Below are 19,882 nucleotides of genomic sequence, written 5' to 3'. Positions count from 1 at the left end.
CATGTCTCCACAAGTCCAGAAGGTGTCGCCAGGCTCAAGTTTGTTGTAAACATCCTGGTCGGTGTCGAATAAAAGTCATGGAGATTTTTTAAATGCTCAAATGTAAACCCAGGTATGTGCAGCTTCCAGTCATGTCTCTGCTACAAAAACTGATGATTTCTCTCAAAATATTTCTTGCAAGTTCAATTTGCCAGTGAAGCCTTGTCTGTCAACTTTTCTACAGGTCTTGAAAACAGGCTGTGAATAAGCATATTTTGAAGATCCGATACTAAACCCCTATCTCTGCCCCATCATATTAGGCATGTCAGAATTGAGGAGAGTGAAATAATTAAATGTCATTGTCCAAATCAGCCCCTAATACAGTGGAGCAAGCAGTCTGTATCCCAGACTATCACACCAAGGCAGATGGAATTGCATGTGGAGATCATCTAATGAATTCAAGTGGCCCTCCTTAATCAGGTTGTCTATGTTGTGCATTTCAAATGTGGTCCATGTTTGCCAATGGTTGGGTTTGCCCCTATCCTCAAAGAGACATTGTTCCACAATGGTACCCCAAGTTGAGGGTATCTGCAGTTCTTGAGTCTGGTCTTTTATGTGCGACAACTGAAAGGTTAGATGATATAGGGTCATAATCTTAGGTAAGACAGCAAGATATGTTTTGGCATGCAGTTTACCGAATTTGCACCTTGGTTTCCAGGCAGAGGTAGAATGGCCAGAAGGAAATTATATTGCGGAGTCACCACCATTTTGACAAAATGGACTCTACCTCTTATGGAAAGTTGTATGGAGGACAATCAGGAGAAAACATTTTTAGTCTGTGCAAGAAGGGGTTTAGACTGTCCGTAACAATACTTTCCAGAAGCATACCGATACAAAAAAAAAAAGCACAGGTTAAGTAAAGCTTGTGCCTTCAACTACTGCTCATGTAGTGTGTTTAAAAAGGGGTAAGACCTCGTTTTTGCTCCAATTGAGCTTACACCTCAAAAACGTAGAAAGAGTCAATCAGGTTTATTAAACAATAGGTGGATATTTGCACATTCTTAAGAACAAGTATTATATACCCTGATTGATGAATCTCCACGAAACTTTCTAAATTAACGGAGGATGGAAAGTTTTGCAGTGATTTGTCAAGGGGATGCAAAGAAAAAACGGGGAGTCCCAAAACACGTTTTTTTCACCAATCCATTTTTCATAGACTTTTGTATCTCACGTAGCTCGAAAATGGCTGAACGATATACATGAAATTTGACAAGATTAGACATTATTGTACGTAGATTATCCTTTTGTGTAACACAGATAGGTAGCTTATAATTTTTTTAAGTTATAAGGCATTTTAACCAACACATCTCCAGTCTTTGTGTAGCAGAACTGACGCATCGTCGCTAATGCCGGAGCAGAATTGGGGCATCGCATTCACAATCAGCGCATCACCATAAAGAACTGAACCAACAGAACCAATGCATCGCCACCGCTGCAGTGTGGGAAGAGCGGCACATCCCCTCGAATGCATGGAGAAACTCGGTGTATCGTCTACGGAACCAATACCTCTCAGCTCTGTGCATCATCTTCAAAACTGACAAATCGCCACCACTGCATGAAGAAAATCTACACATCACCTCGACTGCGAGATCAACACAAACGCATAGATTGGCTGCGACACACATCTCACTGCTGCAACCATGATCAAGGTATTTAGTTCAGTGGGCGTTGCGTGTCTCCTGTACCTGGCCCATGCACCATTGTGGTTGGCCTGAACTCTTGACTTTGCAATCCAGCAGGGCCAGATAATCCCCATAGGTACTTCTCGCTTCTAAGCGCTATTGACACTTTTATTCTTTAAAAATTCATATCTAAACTTCTACTTAATAGATTTGTTTTGGTCTTGATTTATAAAATAATCTATTTTTGTAAACTGGCGTGAAGTCTTTTTGTGATGTTTTCATTGTGCTACTGTTTGAAGTGCTGCACAAATAAATGCTTTATATATTGCCTTTTAAGTTAAGCCTGCCTGCTCTGTGCCAGGCTAGCAGAGGGTGAGCACAGGTTAATGTATGGTGTGTATCTGATTACCCTGACTAGGATTGTAGTTCTTGCTGGGGCAGGGTGCATACCTCTGCCAATCAGAAACCCAATTTCTAACAGTATTGTTGTACATGATCATGTATAGTAAGTTTATTCTCTGCTGAAATGGCTTTGTGAGACAAAAGAAAACAGCAGCAACAAATACTGGGCGGTGCACTCGGAGTCTTGCTTGGGAATACTGGCAAGGATTGGTTTTAAAACTGGATTTAGGGACATTGCTCAGCACTGGTGCACAAACAGAGCTAATTATTTAAATATTACTTACACATAGACGAGGTGGTAAACAATGTTTACCCCGAAACTTTTTCAACGCACGGAATCACAACGCGGTTGTTACAACGACCGCGTTGTGATTCCGCATACCATTACTCCGCAAGTCGGTACAACGACTTGTGGGGGGGAGGGGGGGAGGTGTTGGATTTAAAATCAAACACCTTCCCTAGTGTCTGCACAGACTGGAGTTGGAATTGTAAATTATACTATTCCAACATCCAGCGCCCCCCCTCGTTGTTCCGACTTGCGGAGTAATGGTATGCGGAATCACAACGCGGTCGTTGTAACGACCACGTTGTGATTGCCTGCGGGGGAAAAGCCTGTGGAATAACGTCATGGATTCAGACGAGGTTGTTAGACCCCGTCAGCCTTATGTTGGTGTTCCCAATTTTTTGTCTTCCTCCTCTATTTTTGGTTTTCTTGTTTTTGCTGGCCTTAGGACTCTGCGCTCTTTACCCCTGCGAACGAGTTCTAAAATGAAATGTGCTCACTCCCAAAAACATGGTAATATTGGCTCTCCCCAACTGGCATATTTAATTTACTTGTAAAGTGGCACGAAATGTGCCCAGGGCCTGTAAATTAAATGCTACTAGCCTGTCTTTGCAGCCTGTGTGTGCAGTTTTAAACTGCCATTTCGACCTGGCAAAGTAAACCTTTTTCCAGGCCCAAACCTTCCTTTTTAATACATATAAGTCACCCCTGAGGTAGGCCATGGATAGCCCAGAGGACAGGGTGCATGTACTTTTAAGTTTTACATGTCCTGGTAGCGAAAAATTCGTTTTTCACTGCCGCAAGACCTACCTCTCCCATAGGATAACATTGGAGTTACCTTATTGCATTTTAGAAGTGCAATTTCCAAATGGAAACAGGTGTCAGTTCGTGTTTGGTGTCTCTGGTTTTGGAATTGGAATTTAAAATCCTAACATATGGTGACGTCATATTTTAAAATACAATTTTGAAAAAAACACTTTTAGAAAGTTGCAAGTTTCTTGCCTTATATTAACAATGAGTATGCAGGTTCTATGTTGTTACAAAAAAAGGGAAGAATTTCCTATGTAAAGACAGCTTGGAGGAATCTGATTATTCAGAAGCAAACCTAAGGCCAGTTTCCCAGGCTACGCCATAACTGCTGAACAGCAGCAGATTTTGACTGGCAAGCCATGTCTCCCACTGAAAATCTTAGAGAGCGGTACTATCCACAACACTGTCAGCCTAGCACGCAAGAGGGCTAGAAATAATCATCGTGAGGCACTCTTAGAAATGACTAGTCCGACTTGAATCCTGCAAATCAGGACCCCAGTCTCTGTGCTTCTTACCTAAATTGGACATGGTGAGTACTTGGGTACCCTCCAGATTGGCTATTGATGTGCTCTTGTAAGTTCCAGTATATGGTACTCAAGTGCCCAGGGCATAGGGACACCAGGGGTCTCCCATGGGCTGCAGCATGCATTATTCCATCCATGAGAGACCACTCAAATGGTGACCACAGGCCTGCCATTGAAGCCTGTGTAAGCTGGTGCTAGCACCACTTACGACAGATATAGGTTTCTCTTTATCTGAGGTAACTACACTTAAAACCTATAAGTCACCCCTAAGGCAGGCCTTACAATCCTGAAGTCAGGGTGCTGGGTCCTAAGTGTGAGGGTGCCCCTGCATGAGGAGGGAACCCCTACAACCTTCAAAGTCCATTCTCCCGGGTTGTAAGTGCATCAGCCATTACACTATGCGTCATTACGCGATGACCATCTCTAAACTGGCTGTAATGGCCCTTTCATATCTGGTTTCAAACATGTTGGAATCATACCCCCATACCACCCGCACCGTAAACGGTGTGGGAGGTATGATTCCATTCACTGTAAAGCTCCTCTGGGTGGCCCTCAGTACTTCTGGTACCAGTCTTCCAGAACCCGACAGTAAGCTAGGGCTGCTGCCGGCCAGAGACGCGTTTCTGCCCTCCTGCTGCTGAGCCAAGCTCGAGCAGGGGAAAGCAGAACAAAAGGACCACCTCCCAGGCAGGGTTTAGAGTATTGGGGCAGGGTGGGGGAGCTTGCCAGCGCCACTAAGTCTGCTTGAAAGGCACATTTGGTGCTCTCCTTGCATACTCCAGTTCAAACCAGCTCAGGGAGCCCTTGGCCCCAGCTCTGGCACAAAACTGGACAAAGGACATGGGTGTATCCTCTCCACTGTCCAGCCCCTCTTCTGGGAGGGACCCCTGAATGAATCACAATCATTCCTAAGGGTACTTAAGGGATTACCAGAGGGTGGGACCTTAGAATCGTCATGAGATTCAATTCAGATTCAACTCCGCGTCATCTTCAACCATCTGGACATTCTTGCAGGTTCCTCACAGGGCCTGTGAACATCCAAGACACCCGGAGGAATCTCCCTTGGCGTGAAGAAGTCACTCCCCTGCATCCGCTGGCACGGAAACGTAACTGACCGTTTTGCTGATCCTGGGCTCCTATGGACTCAGGCAAGCTCAGTAACACAGGTGGTGGTTTTACAACTCCCTCAAGGCCTACACTGTCTTCAGACAGAGACTGTGGCCACTATCCCTCATTGGCACCGCTGGAACTGAGCCCCTGTACACCAAGTCAGCTGGCTGTTGCTAAGGCTGTGCGACTCTTGTCTCCAGAGATCTTCGGGTCCTTTCAAGAGACTTCTTTGATTTCAGTGGGCTCCCCTACTTGCTCGGGCCTGCTCTGACTTACCTAGTCGTGGAGAGTCACTTGGACCTAGCTGGTCCTAACACTGCACCTGCTTTGTCTTCTACGCGTGTTGCCCTTGCGAAAGGTGTGTTAGTGCCCCTGCCGGACACTGAACCCCAGGCTCTCGACATACAACGTGGGATAGCTTGTGAACGGCTCGCAGTCTTCCATAGCGTCGCCTGGTCCACACAGCTGCAAATTCAAGGGCACCACCAACCATCCTGCATCTATCGACATCGGTGGGTATTCGTCTTCCGTGCCTCCTGGTCACTCCTGAGTGGCACAGACTCTGTCCTCCTCTGCTTGCAGGTACCTCTCAACTTGAATCCACATTTGGGTTCCATGAGACTCCTTTGTCTTCCTCTTCAGCAGCATCTTTCCTGAAGTCCTCCATTGTGGTCTACAGTGGTTTCCGACGTCACTTGACACCTATGCACCCGGTTTCCCTGCTGTAGGTATCCTGGTTCCTCGTGCATCCACGGGTGGGGTACCTCTCCAACCTTCCATCTTCAAGGGGTTTTGTCAGGGTCTACTGGAAAGGGTAATTTTCCTCTAAAACTGCAACTGTAACTTACCCATTGGCGTGTGTTGATCACACGGTCGTGTTCACACACTGTACACGGCCTCCGTGGGGTTCCTGGATACTTACCTTGGGTGAGTCCTTGGGTCCCCAACACTTCTACATCTTCTGGGTCCAGTCTCGACTTGAGTCGTGGTTCGCATGCCACTATTATAGTACATGGTTAGGTCTCCCCCTGGGGACCACTGTCTATTTGTGCTACTTATGTGATCTTTGTCCTAAGTACTGTGTCTCCATCACCGGGTAAGACATAGTTCAATTGTGTTAGTGAGTATTTGTAATAAAATATCTATTTTTATAACTACACTGTGCGATTATTTTTCACTTAACCTATACTATAAGATCAAGTACTGGTAAAACAAGCTGCTTTACACTCCTTCTGGACTAAGCATGAAGGCTGCTCTCCCCAGCTACCACTTAGAGAGCTTTCTAAGGTTGTATAAGACCACTAATATCATCATACAGGTTGTCTGGATTAGTGCAAGGTGCTACACAACGCGGAGCCATCACAACAAAACTGAGGAGAGCATGAGAACAGTGTGAGAAAAAACCAGAGAAACAAAAAGAGAGAGAGAGAGAGACAAAAAAAGCGAGGAACAGCACCAGGTGGCACCGAGTCGCTAGGAGGTTACAACAGGAAAGCCAAAGCAGGAAGAGAGCAGACCACCTCTGAGGAACAACCGTGCAAGCCAGGTGGAAGCACCAGGCAGCACAAAAGTACCAGAAGGTCACAACAGTAAAGCCACAGCAGGGAAAGCATAAAGCACTCCTCCGTGGAACCACCGTGCAAGCCAAGACGAGAGCCAGGCGAGAGGCACAAGCAGCAGAAAGCGCTGGAAGAGAAAGAGAGAGACAGCAACCATAGACCACACAGCAAAGGGCCACAAGCCCGGAACAGAGGAGCAACCGCAATCCATCCCCAGACCACACAGTCAAGGAAGGCCAGAGCCTCTGAAAGGAGCAGGAGGCCAAGGACAGGCAAAAGGACCCCCGGCGTAGAAGATCGCAAGGGGATAGGAAATTGTAACAACAAAGGGAAAAGGAGCAAAAGCAGGCCCCTACACTGGAGAGAACCCAGCTGGAGGGAAGCCCGACTGGCAGGAAACGAAAAGGACCCCCACAGAAGACAAGCCACCCAGAGGGAGGCGAGAACAGAAAACAAAGCTGAGGGTTCTCGCAGAACGGGGAGGAAGGGCGGTTTGTGAAGGAATCTGCGGCTAGAATCTTCTCTACCAGATACATCGTTACCAAAGGTAAGTAAATTGTACATCTGACAGAGACTACTAGCCGCAGATTCCTTAACGTGAATTAGATACCCTAGCCATACCAGAATGGAGGAGGGCCTGCATGAGAGCCTCCCCACTAGGAGAGACCAGGGCCCCAGAAGGGGACATGGCACAAGAAGGAAAACGCCAGGATATCCTAAGCCCAACCAAGGGAGAGCGCTCAACATCCCGCAGGGGAAGACAGCACCCCACAAGCCTCAAGGAACACAAGGTCCACCTCAAACCCAGTGAGAAGAGGTGGAGCAAGAGGCAGGGCCCACTGGAAGAAATACAGGCACAGAGATAGGAAATAGCTGAAAACACCTTGGTCGCAAACAGCGAGCAAGGCCGGAACGGCGCCACCGCCAACAGCACAGGCGGAAGAAGAAAAGCACCGGTGTGCGAAGCCCCAGCGGAACCAGAGGCAGGGGCGCAAGGAAACACAGCAAGATCACAATGGTGGAGAAGAAGAAGCAGTCGTGCGCGGGCACGCGACGCCAGCCGAAGGCAGACGCCAGGGAGGACCAGGACACACACTGACCACAAAGAAGTGAGGAACCGGCAGAAAATAAGAGAGAGACCGAGGACGGGCCCAAGCCGGCCACCAAAACACAGAAGTCAAGGAAAGCCAAACCCCCTGGAACATCAGGCAGAGGACCAAGCCAGAACACAGGACAAAAGTGCGGAACCGCCACAACACGATGCCGCAGACAGCAGGCCAGACCGGCCGAGCGACGTGACGACAAGGAGAAGGACGGACCTAGCGCAAGCTGCTCCAAGACAAGAGGCACGAAGTTCGCACCAGCGACATACCGTGACTCCACGGAGAGCAAGGAACCCGAAAGGGTGACCACACCTCCCCAGCACATGACAGAGCTATGTAATAGCTACAAGTACCCCACATAGGGTAGGTTACGTCCCAAGAACCATGGGAACACCTCTTAGGAAAACATTTCCCCAGCAGAGGACAAAACAGGAAAGACCTGCAGAAAACCCCCGCAGACGGCTTACCAAGCAGCCCATAAAGAAGAGACAGAAGGCCTAATCTCAGGGCCTACCGGGCTTAGCAACAGCCAAAACCACAAGTCAACAAAGGGCCGAACCAGCAGCCAACAGCACCAAGGGCCCAACAAAGGACCCTAAGGCATATCAACCAGACAGAACACACAACCTGGGCTACCCATTACAAAGCCCCAGGAAAACAACGGGAGAAGACCTGCTAAAACACAGACTGACAGTGAGGTCACTGAGGGGGGAGGAGGAGGAGGAGGGCGAAGCCCCGCAAGAATCCTCTGAATGGCAGAATCCGAAGGGGCGTGGAACAACAGAGCGCCATCAAAGGGGAGGTCAACCAGCCGTTCTCTAACGTTCTCAGGGAAAACACTATCCTGTAGCCAGGCATGTCGACGAAGGGCCACCGAAGTAGCCATGGTACGACCAAGCACCTCTAAAACGTCCAGAGCCGAGCGAAGAATAAACGCCGCCAGCTCCCGGCCATCCAACACATGGTGCAGCAGATCAACGCAGGCACCCTCCTGAGAAGCGGAAGACAGAAGGGACTCCACCGAGTCCCACAAGCAAGAAGTGGCTCTGGCCAACACACAAAGAGTGTTAAGGGCCCGTAAAGCAGCACTGGAGGAGGCGAAGAGGTTGCACCCCCAGGAATCAAACCAGCAGGCCTCCCGCGACGGGGGAGACAACACCGATGGCAAGGAGGGAAAGGCAGTCTGTAAAAGAGGGCCCATGGTAGAAGGGTGGAGGGACAGACAGACAGGATCATGCGGAGCAGCACGGTGGCAGTGCAGAAGGCCCCCAAAAGAGAATTGTGGAGCGCAGCCTCGAAGGGAAGAAGCAGCTCCCGTCCACCAGAGCCCTGATGGAGAACCTCCAGCAAATGATCCGTGGGGAAATGGGCAGCTGGATCGCCCATGCGCAAGATGCCTGCAGCCGTGGAAACAGCCCGAGCGAAGGCAGCACTTGCCTCCGTAGGGCCCCGTGGCGGGGAAAGCAGTTCCTCCGTGGGCGACAGCTGCAAGCTAAGGCGGCCGTCCCCTAGCCCAATCGGAGGAAGGAAAGGCCAAGCCCGAAAAGGGGGAGGGGGGAGCGATAAATGGGGAACCTGAGGCGCCTCTGGCGAAGACTACGGGCGCGGTGATGGTGAAGAGCCGTCCTTAGAAGACGTCGGGGATAAAACCACGAAGCGGCGACATGTCTACGGAGAAGAGCCAACAAACAGCTGCCGAACCTCAGGAGAAGAGGGGGCATCCAAAGACGAATCTACGACCCGACGTCGGACCGTTGCCGTAGAGTCCGCCACCGGCGTCAGGTCAACGTCGACCGGCGCCGAAGGGGACGCCGGAATGACCGCCGCCACAACGCACGGCGCGGGAGACCGGGGCTGGGTCGGATCCGCGGCGGCTAAGGAACGGCGCCGAAAAAGCGGCGACTCGACCTCCAGGGGCAGCCGCCTGCGTGGAGGGAAGAGGGGGGCCCGGGGACACGACCCAACCCCTAGCCGCTCCCTGTGGCGCTGCCAGGGCCAGCAGCCGGCGGCGCCTGAGTGGCGTCACCTCGGCTTCAGACAAGGCCGCTGCATGCACAGAGGACCAAGGGGACTCAAGAACATGCCCCGAGCCCTGGCAACCTCCCGCGACACCACAGGGACTCCCACAGGGGTTTGCAGCGAGGCAGAGGTGCCGTGGTCCGAAGGAGGGAACCCCGAAGGGCCGCACGCCGACGGCACCACATCCTCCGAACCTGGATCCGAACCTGTCGGCGCCGGGGCCGCCGGCGACCCGCAGGAGTCCCCGCACGCGGCAAGGGATCCGCAGACGTCCCAGGAAGAGAAGGAGAAGGAGGAAGAGCCAAAGAGGCCTGCAAGGCTGCCGCATAGGCCTCCATCTGGGCTCTGGTCGCCCCTGCGCTGGGGAACGGCGGATAGGGTGGCGACGCGCAGGGCCGCACCACCCTCGGCGAACGCACGCCCCCAACAGGCTGGGGACCGGGCATCGGGGACAAACTGCGACACCAACAGGTGAGCGATGCTTTGCAGCCTGGGAGAAGGACGATGTCGGAGATGGAAGCGGCGGTTCTTGAAGCCGTCCGCAGGGGACGGATGCAGCGATGACGCCAACCTGGACATGCGTGCCGAAAGGAGTTTCATCCGGCGCTCCCGCCGGGACTTCGGCTTCATTTGCTGACACGCCCAATAGTCCGTTGAGTTGTGGTGCTCCCCCAAACACCACATACAGATGGGGTGAGGATCCGTCGGCGACATCTGGCGTGCGCAAGACGAGCACGTCTTGAAGCCCCAAGGCATTCGCACACTGTATCCAAGAAACGCTAAGCTTAAAAAGAAGGCCTGAAGCAGACCAGGAACACTATCTGGGTCTGCGTTGCACGTGGAAAAGAAGAAAACGGACGTCAGCGCGCCAGGGTGAGGCTTATGTGACCTCGCTGACGTCACGCCCGCGGAGGACATTGGGCGGAGTCACGAGGTACTGCCCCACGGCGCGCAGAGATGCTGGGCAAGAAAGTTTTCCGGGTCCAGTCTCCCGCCTGGGGATAATTCTACGTTAAGGAATCTGCGGCTAGTAGTCTATCAGATGCCTTTCCTTCTACACACTCATGTATCCCACGGATAGCGTTAATGGGTTCAGGATCAACAATCCCTCGCTTAACAGGCAGAGAAAGGTAAATACAACAAAGCTCTCTATATTAAAATAGTTAGCGGCGGGTTGCAGAAGCTGCTGTATATTTGACAGCTGTTTTTTAAAAAATACTGCCAGAAGAAAAACAATTGAATGGCCACATAATTTGTAATCATCAATCAGAACTCTTTCAACGTTATCTGGGGGTGCTACAGCACCTCATGCACAAACCTAGAGTCAGTAAAATGGGAAATTTAGAAAAAGGTTTTATTCAGCTTGAACTCGACCCAAAGGTATTATAGCACTTTATGTTTCAGATAGACACATTCATTTTTTGTTAGGAACGTGGAGATTTAGCGATTTGCCCAGAATCACAGGATGTTGAGCGACCCTGCAGAGAATCGAACCCTGTTCCCCAGCTTCGAGGTCTTAATCATCCTGTGTACTATCATGAAGAGCTGCTTCCAAGTTTTGAGACCACTGAAAAGGACCATAAACCAGCCTAATCAAGGAGTACCACTCCTAAAGATGAAGGACTAACTCAAATTTTGAGTTTCTTGCCACAATAGTGTCAAGAGGGGCTACCTCATTACATGCGACTACAGAAGAAACCTCATTAGGGCCAGAGGAACCTTCTGTCAGAACTTTCTGTCTTCATAGTTTCATCAGAGAAGCTTCAGGCTGAACCTGGAACTAAGCTCTTAGGGGAACCTCACATTTTTGTGTAGCAGAAACTTTTCCGTCAGAGTCAGGAAAAAAACAACAATGGACTATAACATTATAGGGATGAGGGTCTAAAAGCACAATGCTTTTTCTTTATTATCCAGATAGGAGCTGCAACTCTTATATGTTGTCTTTGAAAATCTTTGCCGAGATTTAGAGGAATCGACAGGCATTTTAGGCACTGGAGAAGGGGATTTTAACCTGAACACAGATAACTGAGACAATTAGAGTTTTGAACTCTGAATTATAAGTCATAAAATAACTAAATGAAGAAGCTACCAACAAAGAAACTGAAAATTGTGAATTAAAAGTAGCAGGGGCACTAGAGGTAGTTCACAAGCTTGCAACGTGTAGCGCTGGACGGATGACTGGCATTAAAGAATTTGATGGGTAATAAGAGCTAGAGCTTCAAGCCTTGCCCCAGTAATGAACTCTCACATACAGAAACAACAGTAAACTGAAACAGCTGGAAAAGAATTCAAATTATTCATAAAGACGCCACCTTGGGTCTTCAGTTTCCAGGTTTGTCCTTCTCTGAGCTTTTTGTGGTGAAGTTCAAGGCCCCAGCGGGTCCTCGAAAACCACATATCTAAATTTGCTTGGGTGCAGCTCATTGCCTTGCCCTTCTGAGGACTTGGACTGCCAAAAAAACATGCCCAAAGTACGAAAATAATACGTTTGACTGAGATGAACCATTAATCTTTTCCTGACCTCACTCCGTCGCCAGCCTGCCACACCAGATACCTAGTGTTAGACCGGTCAGCCTTAGGGAGGTCTTCCCCCTTAACCTATTGCCTTAATCCCCCTTTTTTTGCTGATCTCATTTTTGTTGGCCCTAGGACTCTGTGCAATTTACCACTGTTAACCAGTGCGTAAGTGTGTGTGCTCTCTCCTTTAACATGGCAATATCAGCTTGCACCCAACTGGCACATTTATTTAATTTACTTGTAAGTCCCTAGTAAAGTGGTACTACTTGTACCCAGGGCCTGTAAATGAAATGCTACTTATCGACCTACCGCACTCATTGTGCCACCCATTTAAGTAGCCTTTTAAACATGTCTCAGGCCTACCATTGCAGCCTGTGCGTGCAATTAAACTGCCTATTTTGCCAGGCCCAAACCATCCTTTTTAATACATATGGCACCCCTGCGGTAGGTCCTGAATAGCCCATAGGGCAGGGTGCAGTGTATTTAAAAGGTTGGATACGCACTTTTAACTTTTACATGTCCAGGTGGTAAAAAAACTCTTAAAACCATTTTCTCACCACTGCAAGGCCTACCTCTTCCATAGGATAACACCGAGTTGCCTTATTACATTTAATAAGAGCTAACTTTTGATTGGGAGCAGGTGAACCATTCATGTTTGGTGTCTGAGAAACTGTAATTAAACATCCTATTTAATAGTAAAGTCAGATTTTAAATTACAATTTTCAAAATGCCACTTTTAGAAAGTTTACCACAAAAGGGCAACCCAATAATTACCACAGGAAACTGGGTATGGACATATGTAGCACACAATGCCTTCTGAAGGAGTAACTTAAGATTCAGCTTTCTGTTCTCGAGATACGGTAGAAATATCCATTCTACACCATTCAATGCAGTAAATAACAATTTATACAATTCAAAATAATTGCAGAAGCATGCATACTTCTTTGTACAATAACAAAAAGTTACAATTTATTTAATACATAATGCAGTAAAGTCATGAAGGTAGGGTCAAACAAATCACACTATTCTGCTACCAAGTAAGGATCACCAAAATATTGTTGTACAACCAAAACCGATCCGAGACTGAAAGGAGACCACCCAATCTTTATATCCTCCTTGAATTTGTTATGTAGATTTTCCTGAAGGAGAAGCTTATGAGTCCTCATAGTTAGAGATTGTGGTGGTCATAATCCGTCGATGTTTTGATACACAGTCTCAACAGAATACATTGAATCTGGTATCACTCAGCAGACTTTGTTTTCGTTATACAGGGGAGGACATTAAAAAAAAAAATCTATATATGGATTGCTAGTAATTCATCACAGGTTGCCCGTATCATTGAGACTTTTGACTTATTCCTCTTGTGTTGGTCCATTATTCTGTTGGGACTGTGGTCGTACAATTAGTAAGATTACATTTGTATTCAAAGGGTCTTCTACTCATTTGGGTTATTTTTCATTCTTTTTTGCACTTTCTGTATTCAAGACTTATACTCAATTATTACACCATCATTAGTAACATTTGATATATCTACACTTGACAAGTGTCATTTCATTAAAAATATTTACATGAGACTGATTGCAATACAATTGCTACTTCTTGAACATCGGCCTGACATTATCAATCACTAGAGTCTAGCCTGAGGTTGGTTGAAGCAGAAAGTTAAAAAAAACTTGAAGTATTGAATAATCACTATACATTGAACCTAATATATACATTTCTGAGATCAGGTAAAATGATTCATTAATGGAGATTATATAATCAATTATGGTGGAACCAGCATTACCGCCTCTAGTCCATTGGGCTGGTGTATCTAAATCTACTCTACTATTAATTACTAGACCACCCATACATTTTAAATGAACCAACAGGAGTATGCCACGCTTATCGGATTTCAATTACTTGAGAACAAAACTTCAGGGATGATCCATGCCACTTCTTGCTTTATACAATTTAGCAGTTTGCATTTCATTTTATTGCCTAACTGTATATCACCAATATACAACTAGCATAAGTCTTTGAATTTGAATTGTTTCAGCTGGTCTTATCTCCCAAACACTTGATACTTTATTATATATGATGCTTTGTGTCCGCAGGAAAAAGTAACCAAATGACAAACAAAGCTTGGAGTCACGGCAGGGGACATAGAACTTCAAAGGGAATTCTCTAGAAACTTCCACACTTCAAAGTGGGCACTAGGTATAATTACTGGACCCTCAGACCCAACTCTTCAGTACACTCCTGGACCTGTTAATGCTACCGAAGGACTGCTGTACTACTTTGCGGCCCAAAAGACTGCCACTTTGTTGCCCTGCTTCTTTGCTGCTCTGGTGCCTGCTGCCCTGCTTGCTGAGAAGGAAGACTGGATCTGCATCCTTCGTCCCAGGCTGAAGTGACTCAAAGGGTCTGACTGACCTCCAGTTTTGACATAACAAGCTCAAAGACCATTTGCAATGCACAACAGGATCTTCACACTACAGCGACGGACGTCAGCAGGTCTCCCTGCTCCTTGTGGCCCCTTTCATAACAAACTGAACTCTTCGTAATGGACTGTGAAGGCAACTATTTCAGCTGGACTAACCTGGTCCCTGTATCTGTCCCAAACTCCATCGTGGTTGGCCTGAACTTGTGGCTTTCACCTGGTCTCACACAACCAGATAACCACAAGTGGTGGTTTGTGCTATAGGCGCTTTACTGAACTAATATCTGTAACAGTGCATAGCTTGGGCTCTAAAGATTGGATTTTTGTTGCTTTGGTCTCAAATAAATGCTACTCTATTTTTCTAAATTGGTGTGAGATTTTTCTTGGGTTGTGTTTTCACTTTATTACTGTTTGAAGTGCTGCAAAAATACTTTTCACATTGCCTCCAAGTTAAGCTCGACTGTTTTTGTGTCAAGTTACTACAGAGTTAAGCGCAGGTTAATATGGAGTTTGCTTGTGACTTTGTCCTGACAAAGATTGTGGCTGCTGCATGAGTAGGGTTTCACCTACCTCAATCAATAACCTAATTTCGACCACCTAGGTGGTGGGCCGGCATAAACTGTGACTAGGGCAAACTAACAGCAGTAATTCATAACCTACTGGCCTCAGAGGTTGCCTGGTCATCATCAACTGAGCCCATTGACTTGCACTGGATTTTTAGTTTCTAATCTTAGGGAAAAACCTTATAATTTTAGAACTCCTGATCCATACACTCATTACCAAATATGTTGGTATAATTTTATCCTTAAATTGTATTCTTTCTAATAAAATTGGTCAGGAACTTTTAACTTATTTATTAAGTGTGATGTTGCTTTGGTGCTGCTGGTTATCTACCACAAGTAATATTATCAAATGAGAGTTGTGATGCTTGGCCAAGCAACAAAGAACAAGTCAGGGATTCCAGACAGAAGCACGCTATTCTACAAGGAATCAGATATCTTGACATTTTGGGCACTTTGCAACTGTGGTTGAGGCTTTTCCTCCCCATAGTTCCAGCTCTTAAATTTAACAGTGAGGAAAATGTTTTTTCTATACTTATTGTATAAACACAGACACAATTGTGTGGAATTGCTTCATGCAGTATTTACCAGGGAGCAAATTCTATTTGCTCCAATCTGTGTTAAACAAGCAGCAAAAGTTATGCAAATGGCTTTAAGCAGATTTGTTTGCACCAATGTAAGTTTCTCTAATATAAATCCAGATATGGTTTGACATCCCATGTCTCTTCTGAGTAACACACCGCTTAAAGAAAAAAATCCTGCAGTTCTAAAACCTTGACTATGGTAGGACTGTAAATTGATTTTCTCATCTAACGATCATCTGCGAGCAGAATCCACTGTAAGACATAGGAACTCTAAATAACAGGATTGAAACTCTGAGAAAAACAATTTTTTATCAGGAATGAACAATTTGGGCCTATTTAGAACCCATGATTTGAATTTTCTCATGCTCTTAATTTTGAAACTCAGCCAATAGAACACACCCCTTCCTTAAAAGGGTCATCCTTCAGAATACCTGGGGTCATCAGCTGTAGATGCACTTGAAATGATCTCGGGGTCTTTGGACATTCCATTCCTCGTGGTCTGGAGTATGGCTGCATCTTGTGGCGGAAGCGATTCAATATTAGTAGCTTTCTGAACCATACCATTTGTCTGTACTGACTGCTTCAGACGTTGATCCAGGTTCAGCTCAGCAACCTGGAATTAACAAAACGTAAGAGGTAACTGAAGGTCGTGGATATGAGACACAGCAAAAATCAGGATAGCAAGTTTAAGTGAGACACTTTGGAACACACCTGAATATTATGTAACCCTCGGCAAAGCCAAAGATAGTTATTTAAACGGAGTTATCTGTTGTGCACATGCTATGAGAATGCATCACTTTATCCACTGTGGACTGAAAACACCCTAAACTGCTATGTCTCCCTTGGAAAGCAGCTGAAAGCCATTCGCTTGCACGGTTTCCCATTTCATTCTGTCATGAAGCCTGCAGACAGGCCTCATCCTTTATCTCAGTAAGTGCTTAAAACTTTTTCATGATTTGCAGCTAATGTATTGGGAGGCGGCAAACCAAATCAAATTTAAACCTTTTTAAAACTATCCTTAATAGATTTGATACTTTTCTTGGATTTTACTTCTTATGCATAGTAGAAAAAAAGGCAGCGTGGAACTGTAGAACCTGAGACACTTTTTCTCTTTGTACATTGAACGCTGCCATTTAGACAGCCTATGCTTTTTTGGTTTCATGCCTCTGCGAATCACAAAAATATAACTATGTATTCAATAAAGATATATACAATGCAGAATTATTTAATTTGAAAAAGCTTGACTATGTTGTGGCATGCACTTTCATACATAGTTTAAGTGCCCGGCATCTGCCATACTGAAAGAAGCCCAGGGAGTGCATGGTGTTGAGATGTTTGACAAATACCTCCTAATGCGGAACATGAAATTCTATGAAAGACTTGATCAAACATAAAACCCACTTCACAAGAACATTTCTGATGTTACTGCAAACAATGTTGACAGATTCCTTCGGGTCCTCATCATGGTGACCCTCTGAAAGAACTGTGACCAGTCACAGATTAGCAGGAAAGGAACACTGACTTACACATTCAACCAGACAATATGGAGCAAAGAGCTTTATGAATCAGTATCCTAAAAGAAGACAAGAGGAGTGATAAATGCAACTGTATTTTCTTGCTGCATTCTTTACAACTTTCCTCCTGTCAGAGGAAGCACACAGACTAGCTAATGAGCAAGGTCTGTGGATCAGGACAGTCACAGCATGGCGGCACTTGTTTTCCAAGCATCCAGGAATGTGGCAACCTTTGGGCAGAGATCATGCATTTTGGTGGGTGCAAACGGAAGAGAATGTGTGCTAATATCCTGCAATGCTGTTCAGGAACTAGTTCAGATTTAAATCACTGCATTAGAGTCTCGAAGGGTGTAAGAAACCTCCTTGTAGATTACGCATGCTAATATAAAGATCCGTACCACAAAGACCATACAATAAGCACTGTTTCGTGGCCCTGTAGTTCCAGCCCCTCAGCTTCTGTGATTTTAGGGCATTATTTCCTGAATCCTGTCTTGGCTTTCAAAATGCTTAGTTTCCACTGCGCTGAGGTTATTGGTTTTTGAAGATCTGGCAATAAAGCAATTGCCCTAAGAGAACTCAAGGGCTAAAGGAGGCAACAGAGGACACACTTTAGATTGGATATGGTGGCTAATGTCTTCACCTTGCTGAGTTCCGAGACATGATGGCACAAGGAAGAGGATGGCTACGCAATACTTTCGCTTATGACATTTATTCTTCTGGGAAGGGCAAACTGTAGTTACAAAACCCTACACAAATATTCCTTAAATTATTGTAACGGGAGGGTTAATGGCAGAAACTGCTCTGTTTCTCCAAATCAACATGTATATGACATACATGGAACATTGTGGTCATATACGAAGAGCGAAAGACAGCAGGTTACAATGCAAAGCCTGGTCTTTCTGTGGTAAAGTCCCGGTGGCAGTGGAAATCAGCACACTTCCTCTTTGCACATGTAGTGGGCACTTAGGAAATAAAGAAGATAGCAGGGCCAGAACATCTCTACTTCTAGAGTTTGTGCACAACCCACCACAGGTAAGGCGAGGTTTCTTTCACATGGCTCATCCATCAGCATCACGGACGTGAATACTGTTGATGTTAAGAACTCGCTTATTAGGTTTTCTTCAAGCTCACAAAATATATAATCTCTACGACACAGTCCAAGTGACCCCAAAAAATGTGTTATGTTGAGAAAACAAGAGAGGGATTTTACAAAACTATGCCCAGGGTAAAGCGTAAGACAGGAAAAGGTAGAATCTAGCTCCAAATGTACAAACAGAACAGGGGTCTGGGGGTGGAGGCGTAAGTGAAGGGACAAGATGCACACAGATAAGGAATGGAAGGTAGGGCAGGTATCGTGAAACGAGGAAGGGGTTTCTTCCAAAGTCTCATTTACTGCAGGTTTGCGCTTTATGTGGTGTTATTTTTCAGTGAGGTAGTTTGGTTTGCTAGTGTGGGTGGCCTTGTCTACGCATAGAAATGTCAATTTGATGCATGCTGGGAGGGGAAGCCAGTGAAGATTTATGATGACAGTGCCCATGTAGTTGTACTTAACACTGTTCAAAGATAAAACAAGCAGCTATATGGAGGACAGCACTCAAAGATTGAGTGAGGGTGTATTTCAGCAGGCTTGTGAGGGTTAGGAGGAAAAAAGTATCTGATCCTTTGTAAGAGGCTTGCATATAAGACCAGGTTGTACTCCCTGTCCAGTGAACACCCTAATATAGTAGTCCCCCAGCCTTGTGATCAAGTTCACTTAAGTACTGCAGTACATATTAATTACTCAATGTTTTCAGATTTGTAAAAAGAAATTTTGGCTACAGGAGTAGTTTGGACTAGTTAGATCATGTGTGCTTTCCCAGCCTTGTGGGTATTATGAGACAGAGAGTGGTGTGCCTGCATGGAAAGTGCAGTAAATCAGTAGATACTGTTCATTTACAATAATTCATGTGTAGCTAATGCATTACAAAATACTACAGGAAAAGGTGCAGATTGTCAATAGCATCCAGAGAGCAGAAGAATAAAATATTAGTGCTTTGTAAATTATTTCCTACTGAACAGCACCCTTGAGTGAAGCTCAAGGTTATGGTTCTGGGCGGTTACGTGATTGATATGTTCTTGCACTCAGTGGGGGTTATAGCATTCAAGGGAAATGGACAGACACAATAAGGTAACATTACTAAAACTACCACAGAAATATGCTGCACATTTGCAATTGTAAGAAAATTGTAGACTCATTAGTTTGCTCTACGCAGATGCTCTATTTACCCAGGATATTCATGGGTAAAATGCTTTTCACAAATAACTTAGAGAAAGTGGAGTGACTTACACGTTTGCAAGAACAGAAGATGCACAGTAGGCAAATGTTATTTGGACCTATGCAATGAGACACAAACGGAGTCCTATTTATTGCATGCCAAATCTAAACAGTTTACTAACCTTTCTGGGACCATGGAAAATCATATATTGGGCTAATTCCAGGGCTGCTCTAGCATCCTCTGATGGATCATGACCATCTTGGTTTTCACACTGAATCGCTTGCCTAAAATAATTTGGGAGAGAAAGGTACATACCATGAATAATATTGTCTTGTATTGAAGTCAGATTGCATAGTTTCCTAGACCAACACTTCATTTTAGCACTGGAAAGGCAAATTAATTCGTTTTTTTTTATATGGAGCACTCATTTTTACAGGATTGAACTGAGCATCATTACCTAGATCACTATCTTTAAAAATAACTGACCTCATTATAGGGACTCCAACAAAACTCAAAATAATGGTTATTACAAATCATGAGGGACACTTGGATATCAAAG

The 19,882-nt window shown here is 45.8% G+C and overlaps 1 protein-coding gene across 5 annotated transcripts in view; it reads right to left on the bottom strand.

Moving 5' to 3' along the window:
• REXO5 (RNA exonuclease 5) overlaps positions 1 to 19,882 on the bottom strand; it is a 407,232-nt gene that overhangs the window by 175,888 nt on the left and 211,462 nt on the right. For all 5 annotated transcript variants that reach the window (XM_085629097.1, XM_085629095.1, XM_085629094.1 and 2 more), the window contains exons 11-12: positions 19,505 to 19,607; positions 15,986 to 16,167 (exon numbers count right to left, since the gene is read on the bottom strand). In XM_085629097.1, the coding sequence (XP_085485223.1) occupies positions 15,986 to 16,167; positions 19,505 to 19,607 (285 nt within the window). The remainder of the gene's footprint in view (positions 1 to 15,985; positions 16,168 to 19,504; positions 19,608 to 19,882) is intronic.

The sequence above is a fragment of the Triturus cristatus genome, chromosome 10 (genome assembly GCF_964204655.1).
Source record: "Triturus cristatus chromosome 10, aTriCri1.1, whole genome shotgun sequence".
In the NCBI taxonomy this organism is placed as follows: Eukaryota; Metazoa; Chordata; class Amphibia; order Caudata; family Salamandridae; genus Triturus; species Triturus cristatus.
The sequence above is the reverse complement of the archived record's forward strand: the minus strand, read 5'-3'. Positions and strand labels throughout refer to the sequence as shown.